The 8,930-nt window shown below is 49.0% G+C and overlaps 1 protein-coding gene across 1 annotated transcript; it reads left to right on the top strand.

The window, feature by feature from the left end:
- Nucleotides 1-806: 806 nt before the first annotated feature.
- On the top strand, nt 807-6,204 carry LOC115364890 (uncharacterized). Its single transcript, XM_030059561.1, has 4 exons — nt 807-908; nt 2,243-2,356; nt 2,549-2,669; nt 5,741-6,204. Exons 1-4 carry the CDS (start codon nt 807-809, stop codon nt 6,037-6,039), a joined length of 636 nt encoding a protein of 211 aa, XP_029915421.1. The 3' UTR covers nt 6,040-6,204.
- The last annotated feature ends 2,726 nt before the right edge of the window (nt 6,205-8,930 follow it).

Raw genomic sequence — 8,930 nt, forward strand, 5'->3', positions numbered from 1 at the left:
TGACTGGCTGCTTTACTGACAGCTCGACGAGCCTCGTGTCCTCAGGTGTGTTTTCATCTTCTGCCTACCTGCCCGCCTTGCTGCCTGCCTGCCTGCCTTGCTGCCTGGCCGCCCTCAGGTGTGTTATCTTTGCCGGCTGTCTCGAGGTGTGCGCCTGTGGTTTGTGGTTTCTCGTATCAAACGCTCCCGAGTCACCTGAAGCCCGAGGCTTTCCAGGAAGGAAGCAGGCGGTGCGGCCTTACCGACTGATGCGGTTTGGCTTCAAACGCACTTTCCTACTTCTGAGGAGGCAGTTGAAAGAGCCGGCAGCGGGCGGATCAGCCGGCGAGGGGGAGGGGGCGAGCTATAAGAGGAGCCAGAGCAGGAGGACGAAAACAAACGCACCTTCCTGCAGACAGACGCAGCAGCCGGGAGGAAACTGAACAAAACTGCAGCAGAGACGTCATGAGCAGAGAATTAACACTTTAACAGTTTTTGTTTATCGGCAGTTTTTAGAAAGCTGAATTATTCTAAAATGAAACGGTGAGGTAGATGGTTTGAAACCGCTAAAAGTACAAATCCAAGTGATCGCAGAGCTGAGCCGACTGGATTTTCATAAATATAATATAAATATAAATGCAGAATAGTTTGTAGGTGACGGGAACGTTTCCTCACATCCGACTAGAAACCAAAGAACCAGAGAGCCGGCGTCAAAGCGAGGAGGAGTCCACGCCGCACGAGGCCGCCAGCGGAGGGATCTGCCGCAGGTTTGACTGTTTTCCAGGAAAAATCTAATCTAATCTGCTCTAATCTGGTGTGCGGTGAGGATGTGGCGCTGCGTGCTGTGTGTGTCGCTGGCCTGCTGCCTCGCACTCGACTCCAACACCATCAGGTCCTCCAAGGAGACGGAGGAGAAGCCACCGCAGCAGGTGAGGCGGCTCAGCCATGACAAACAACAACCCTGTAATATCCCTATAATATTCCTGTAATATTCCATAATATTCCTATAATATTCCTGTAATATTCCATAATATTCCTATAATATTCCCGTAATATTCCTATAATATTCCTGTAATATTCCTTTAATATTCCTGTAATATTCCGTAATATTCCTGTAATATTCGCAGAGTGGTGTGTAGTGTGTCTGTGTTGTTCAGAGGTGAATTTACAGAGTTTATTGAGTTTTATCTCTCTAAAATGTGATTATCATTATTATTACTGTTGTTGTACGACAGCAGGGTTTTCCTTTTTTTTTTGTTCTAGAAGTTATTTTACCTCTGGCGACTCTGAAGTTAAAAAATATAAACTTTTTTTTTTGTTGTTTGTTTGTGTTAATTATGTGTCGTTGTGGTATAACTCTGGTGTGAATTAACCCTTTAAAACCTGAGCAAATTCACTTGATTTCTTTAAAAAAAAAAAAAAAAAAAACATGCAGAGAAATAAAATGTGATGAGGCAAATGACAAGAAATGTCCTGAAAATTAACCAGAAATATTATTTTAAAAAAATTACAAGAGAATTATCAAATTATCAATCACTTGAAAACAGCACAAAATAGCACGAGCACAAAAATAAAATACAACTGCAAACTGCATACAAACTGAATTTGAAATGGATTTATGGAAATGCTAAATTGAAATGTCAGATCAATGTGTTTGTGTCACTGAAACTAAAGTGCTCCTGATTCCCCTGAAGGAACCTCAGGAGAACCACTGCCATACTCACCAATTAAAAGACGTGGGGTAGATAGATAGATAGATAGATAGATAGATAGATAGATAGATATCTTGTTTGAAAAAAAAGAAAACTGAGCCACTTTCTTCTTAAATGTAATTTTGTTTTTATTTTAGCAGTTTACAGTCAGAGAACCACCAAGTACTGTTCCTCTGCTGGTATCTGATGCAGTAGAAGTAGAAGTACTGTTCCTCGCTTCAGTTTTTCATGGTGCAGCTTTTATTGTGAAATTTGGAAAATGACATAAAGTAGAACCAACAAAGTAGAAGCAGGTTCCTCTGCTCATCTTTGCTGACTGGGCTTTTATTGTGAAAGGTTCCACAGTCAGTGATAATCTGTTCTGTGTAATGGATCTGATTTAAAATGAAGTGAAGGACAAAACTCAAGTAAAAAGTCAAATTACTGACTTTAAAAAATACTTGAAAAAATACAAGTACTCCAAAAGCTGCTCAGTTACAGTAACATGAGGAAGTACTTGCAGTACTACTGCGTGTCATTTTGGTCTCTTCATGCTCTGATTCGTCCATCAGGTTCGTTACCGTGGAAACCCAGCCGAGCGTGGTGCACGGCACCGAACGGAAACCACAATCAATTCCCATCAGGGCCCGACGGCGTGCAGCGCACCTGACTGCTACACACCTGTGGTCAGTGAGTGTGTGTGTGCGCGTGTGTGTGTGTGTGTGTGTGTGTGTGTGTGTGTGTGTGTGCGCGCGTGTGTGTGTGTGTGTGTGTGTGTGTGTGTCTGATTTTGAATCTACCTCACATCATATTCACTTTAACTTAGAATGTAACGTGTGTAATGTGTCTGTGTCTGTGTGTGCCTGTCTGTCTGTCAGAGGGGGGGCTGCAGTAACAGGTCCCAGAGGAGGGGGTCGTCTCAGGACCGGCAGACAGACAGGCAGAGGGAGAGAGAGACAGACAGACAGCGAGACGACGGCGGCTTCAACAGGACGAAGGGTGAGACGGCAGCCCCGCTCGTTTCCTCCAGACACTTTTAACACCTGGAGTCGATTTTAAAACCAGGATGACAGAGACCAGGTGACAGTGTGACCAGGTGACAGTGTGACCAGGTGACCAGGTGACAATGTGACCAGGTGACAGTGTGACCAGGTGACCAGGTGACCAGGTGACCAGGTGACAGTGACCAGGTGACAGTGTGACCAGGTGACAGTGTGACCAGGTGACCAGGTGACCAGGTGACAATGTGACCAGGTGACAGTGTGACCAGGTGACCAGGTGACCAGGTGACAGTGACCAGGTGACAGTGTGACCAGGTGACAGTGTGACCAGGTGACCAGGTGACCAGGTGACAGTGTGACCAGGTGACAGTGTGACCAGGTGACCAGGTGACCAGGTGACAGTGTGACCAGGTGACCAGGTGACAGTGCGACCAGGTGACGATATGACCAGGTGACGGTGTGACCAGGTGACAGCGTAAACAGGTGACTGATAGTGTGAGCAGGTGACAGTATGAACAGGTGTCAGTGACCAGGTGACAGCGTGACCAGGTGACAGTGTGAAAGGTGACAGTGTGAAAGGTGACAGTGTGAACCGGTGACTGATAGTGTGAGCGGGTGACAGTGTGAACAGGTGTCAGTGACCAGGTGACAGCGTGACCAGGTGACAGTGTGAAAGGTGACAGTGTGAAAGGTGACAGTGTGAAAGGTGACAGTGTGAACCGGTGACTGATAGTGTGAGCGGGTGACAGTGTGAACAGGTGTCAGTGACCAGGTGACAGCGTGACCAGGTGACGTTGTGACCAGGTGACGTTGTGACCAGGTGACAGTGTGACCAGGTGACAGTGTGACCAGGTGACAGTGTGGCCAGGTGACGTTGTGGCCAGGTGACGTTGTGACCAGGTGACGTTGTGGCCAGGTGACGGCGTGACCAGGTGACGGCGTGACCAGGTGACGTTGTGACCAGGTGACAGTGTGAAAGGTGACGTTGTGACCAGGTGACGTTGTGACCAGGTGAAAGTGTGAACAGGTGACAGTGTGAACAGGTGACCAGGTGACAGTGTGAACAGGTGACCAGGTGACAATGTGACCAGGTGACAGTGTGACCAGGTGACCAGGTGACCAGGTGACCAGGTGACAGTGACCAGGTGACAGTGTGACCAGGTGACAGTGTGACCAGGTGACCAGGTGACCAGGTGACAATGTGACCAGGTGACAGTGTGACCAGGTGACCAGGTGACCAGGTGACCAGGTGACAGTGACCAGGTGACAGTGTGACCAGGTGACAGTGTGACCAGGTGACCAGGTGACAGTGTGACCAGGTGACAGTGTGACCAGGTGACCAGGTGACCAGGTGACAGTGTGACCAGGTGACCAGGTGACAGTGCGACCAGGTGACGATATGACCAGGTGACGGTGTGACCAGGTGACAGCGTAAACAGGTGACTGATAGTGTGAGCAGGTGACAGTATGAACAGGTGTCAGTGACCAGGTGACAGCGTGACCAGGTGACAGTGTGAAAGGTGACAGTGTGAAAGGTGACAGTGTGAACCGGTGACTGATAGTGTGAGCGGGTGACAGTGTGAACAGGTGTCAGTGACCAGGTGACAGCGTGACCAGGTGACAGTGTGAAAGGTGACAGTGTGAAAGGTGACAGTGTGAAAGGTGACAGTGTGAACCGGTGACTGATAGTGTGAGCGGGTGACAGTGTGAACAGGTGTCAGTGACCAGGTGACAGCGTGACCAGGTGACGTTGTGACCAGGTGACGTTGTGACCAGGTGACAGTGTGACCAGGTGACAGTGTGACCAGGTGACAGTGTGACCAGGTGACAGTGTGGCCAGGTGACGTTGTGACCAGGTGACGTTGTGGCCAGGTGACGGCGTGACCAGGTGACGGCGTGACCAGGTGACGTTGTGACCAGGTGACAGTGTGAAAGGTGACGTTGTGACCAGGTGACGTTGTGACCAGGTGAAAGTGTGAACAGGTGACAGTGTGAACAGGTGACCAGGTGACAGTGTGAACAGGTGACCAGGTGACAGTGTGACCAGGTGACAGTGTGAACAGGTGACCAGGTGACAGTGTGGCCAGGTGACGTTGTGACCAGGTGACGTTGTGACCAGGTGACGGTGTGACCAGGTGACGTTGTGACCAGGTGACGTTGTGACCAGGTGACAGTGTGAACAGGTGACAGTGTGAACAGGTGACCAGGTGACAGTGTGAACAGGTGACCAGGTGACAGTGTGGCCAGGTGACGTTGTGACCAGGTGACGTTGTGACCAGGTGAAAGTGTGAACAGGTGACAGTGTGAACAGGTGACCAGGTGACAGTGTGACCAGGTGACAGTGTGAACAGGTGACCAGGTGACAGTGTGACCAGGTGACAGTGTGAACAGGTGACCAGGTGACAGTGTGACCAGGTGACAGTGTGGCCAGGTGACGTTGTGACCAGGTGACGTTGTGACCAGGTGACGGTGTGACCAGGTGACGTTGTGACCAGGTGACAGTGTGAACAGGTGACAGTGTGAACAGGTGACCAGGTGACAGTGTGAACAGGTGACCAGGTGACAGTGTGGCCAGGTGACGTTGTGACCAGGTGAAAGTGTGAACAGGTGACAGTGTGAACAGGTGACCAGGTGACAGTGTGGCCAGGTGACGTTGTGACCAGGTGAAAGTGTGAACAGGTGACAGTGTGAACAGGTGACCAGGTGACAGTGTGACCAGGTGACATTGTGACCAGGTGACGGTGTGACCAGGTGACGTTGTGACCAGGTGACGGTGTGGCCAGGTGGCAGTGTGAGCAGGTGACAGTGTGAACAGGTGACCAGGTGACAGTGTGAACAGGTGACAGAGTGAACAGGTGACAGAGTGGTGTTGAGTGTGAACAGAACGGCAGGAAGTCAACACGATTAAGAGACTTTAGGGATTAAGGGATTAAGCTGCTTTTCAGACTAACATGCAACTTCTAATCTCTGTCTCTCTCTCTCTATGTGTCTGTCTCTCTCTGTCTGTCTCTCTGTCTCTCTGTCTGTCTGTCTGTCTCTCTGTCTGCCTGTCTGCCTGTCTGCGTGCAGCTCCGGAGATGGCGAGCTGCGTGCGCTCAGGTGACTGTGGGGCGGGGCTTTGCTGCGTGCGCTACCTGACGGGGAAGCGCTGTCAGAGGATCCCGGTGGCGGGCGAGGCCTGTCTGCTGCGAGGGCCCGCCAAGCTGCGACGCAACCTGGAGCGCTGCGACTGCGGCCCGGGACTGTCCTGCCGGGCGGAGCCCACCAAGGCCAAGGGCCAGGGGGTGTGCGTGCCCCGCCCGAGGCAGGGCCAGAGGAACACAAGGCATTCTGGGAAGAAGAGGAGGACGGCGGAGAGAGGCTGCTGACAGTCATGCAGCTTGTGCACGCAGTAAAGCCACGCCTCACTTCCTTAGCACTGTCAGCTGCAGAATCCATCCAATCACATAAGACCGCCAGGTGGTGTGACCCCGCCCCCCTGCGGCGGCCATGTTGGAGGTCTTCAGCTGTGTTTCTGCAGGCCTCAGCAGAGGGAACAGACACGACGCCACACGGCAGAGGTTTGACTGAAGTGAGGAGCCTTCACACACACACAGCAGGTTTTCACAGAGTCGACGCAAAAACACACAAATCCACGTTCCTGCTCATTTCTGCTATAAATGACATTTTTAACTCACGCAAATATGCAAATGACAGGAAATTGAATCCGTGTATCATTCGTTCTTTCTATGTTCAATTGCCAATCAAAAATTAAAAAATGAAAAAGTGACTGGTTATTTTGTTATTTGATTTTTAATCTAACACCAAAATCCAAAATATGCCTGGTTTTTCATAGTTCAATTTTAAGCTCAGATCAAAAATACAAAAACAGGAATCAGGACTGAATTTGATTTTATTATTTAATTGGTCCGGTTTACGTGACCCAGAAGTTTGGTAATGAGCGGTAGCTCACAGCAGATCACAGCAGCCAGGTGCATTCAGTCCCGCCACCCTGATCACCGCCACCATGGATAGTTATTACGTGTTGTTTCGAGGACCAAAGCGTGTGGCTCTAAAAGAAGAGGACATGACAACCGAAAAAATCAGCTGAGCTTCTTAACAATGATGGGTAGTAGCTCCGGAGACCTTCTCAACCGATCTGGGAAACCCAGCCCTTTTCTGTGAAATTGCACGGTGGCGGTTCTGCCTATGTTGCCGCCCTAGGCGAAATTACTGGCTTGCGCCCTTCCATGTTACTACTCCTACCGCGGTGCCAGTCGGCCGCGGCATCAGGCGGGCCGGCCGCGGCACCGGTCGGCATCAGGCAGGCCGGCCGCGGCACAGGATGGTACCACGCTCACCTGTCAGATCCGGCAGACCTGACCGGCCGCTCAGCTGATTTTTTCGGTTGTCATGTCCTCTTCTTTTAGAGTCACACGCTTTGGTCCTCGAAACAACACGTAATAACTATCCATGGTGGCGGTGATCAGGGTGGCGGGACTGAATGCTCCTGGCTGCTGTGATCTGCTGTGAGCTACCGCTCATTACCAAACTTCTGGGTCACGTAAACCGGACCAATTAAATAATAAAATCAAATTCAGTCCTGATTCCCGTTTTTCCATTTCGTATTTTTGATCTGAGCATAAAATTGAACTATGAAAAACCAGGCATATTTTGGATTTTGGTGTTAGATTAAAAAAACAAATAACAAAATAACCAGTCACTTTTTCATTTTTTAATTTTTGATTGGCAATTGAAAATAGAAAGAACGAATGATACACGGATTCAATTGCATCATTTGTGTATTTGTGTGAGTTGAAATTTTTCAGCCAGAGTGAAAATATATTGGAGTCCACGACGTGAAAAGTGCCTTTGTGTCGGGTCTGAACCCGGACGACGAGAGCCGCGCAGACTCAAGCATCACCTGCGATGGTCAGGAGATTCACTTCCTGGTTTGGAAAAAAAAAAAAAAAAAAAAAAAAAAAAAAAAAGCGATTCCTGTTCAACCTGAATCCTGATTCTGACTCGACTCTGTCCGACTCGGCGTGGCGTTCACGTCCACTTCCTGCTCGGAAACCGCAGTATGTTAACCCGACGCCGCAGGAAGGTGTGTCCACCTGTGTGTGTGCTGGTTGAGTCTAAAGGGTCCTCACTTCAGTCAACGCTCAGGTTCCCCTTTAAGTCCTCTGATCACCGATCAGCCTGATTGATTTTATGTTTGCATGATGTCATCTGGTTCATGTAGCGAGTGGAAGCTAGCGTTAGCAGTGGCTAGCAGGCGCATGTTGCTCTGCTTTACCTGGAATATTTTCACCTGCATGATGTGTGAGAGCCCGGCGCCCCCTGCTGGTAACCTGCGGTCAGTGCAGCTGCAGGATGAGGACCTGAACGTGTTTTTCCCTCTGATCACATCTTCACACCGGGTGGAAAGGTGTGTGTCCACAGGTGTGTGTGTGTGTGTGTGTTTGACAACCCCCCCCCCACCACCACCACCACACACACACACACACACACACACACTCTTCATGCGTCAGTCTCTGCCAAGGTTAATGAAAACTGACAAAATAATGAAAAAAAAAAATATTTAAAGAATATTTTTGAGGCTTTACGAAAACCAAACTGTGTTGTGTTTACAAAACAAATAAAAATAAAAGTTGTAGAGAAAATGTCTTGGTTTTGGTCTCTGTCACTTCACCTGGGTGCGGCGTCTGGTGATCAGAGGGTTCCCGGTTCGATCCCCGGCTCCTCCAGAGTGTGTTGAAGTGTCCTTGAGCAAGACACTGAACCCCTCACCACTCCTGATGGACAGCTGGGCGCCTTGCATAGCCTCAGCCTTCAGTGTGTGTGTGTGTGTGTGTGTGTGTGTGTGTGTGAACGGGCGAATGTGAGGCAGCCCCTGTAAAGCGCTCTGTGTGATCAGTAGGTTAGAAACACGCTGTAGACATGCAGTCCATTCCTCCTCAGTGAAGACATTTAAAAAATAATAATAATAATTTGATGGTTTTTTTTGAGTTTTTATTACACAAAACTTTCCGGACCTTTTTGAATCTCCCTGATAAACACCCTGTATCACAAAAAAGACTAAAACTAATAGAAACTAAACTAAAACTAAACATTTTGAAGAAAGAAAAACTAGACTAGCCAACCTGCTTTAAACTGAACTGACAGCTGAGAGTCAAAATGAAATAAAAATAAAAACTGATGAAAAAGGCAGAGCTGTAATAACCTGCGTCCCTGCTGCTAAAACTCAATCTGTAGAGGAAATATGCAACAATACTTC

The sequence above is a fragment of the Myripristis murdjan genome, chromosome 9 (genome assembly GCF_902150065.1).
Source record: "Myripristis murdjan chromosome 9, fMyrMur1.1, whole genome shotgun sequence".
In the NCBI taxonomy this organism is placed as follows: Eukaryota; Metazoa; Chordata; class Actinopteri; order Holocentriformes; family Holocentridae; genus Myripristis; species Myripristis murdjan.

Excerpts from the sequence above, each read along its gene's own strand:
- LOC115364890 (XM_030059561.1), top strand. The coding sequence starts at position 807 with ATGTGGCGCTGCGTGCTGTGTGTGTCGCTGGCCTGCTGCCTCGCACTC. Across the intron at positions 2,357-2,548 it reads CTGACTGCTACACACCTGTG|AGGGGGGGCTGCAGTAACAG; the intron begins GTCAGTGAGTGT and ends TCTGTCTGTCAG. Across the intron at positions 2,670-5,740 it reads CGGCTTCAACAGGACGAAGG|CTCCGGAGATGGCGAGCTGC; the intron begins GTGAGACGGCAG and ends GTCTGCGTGCAG.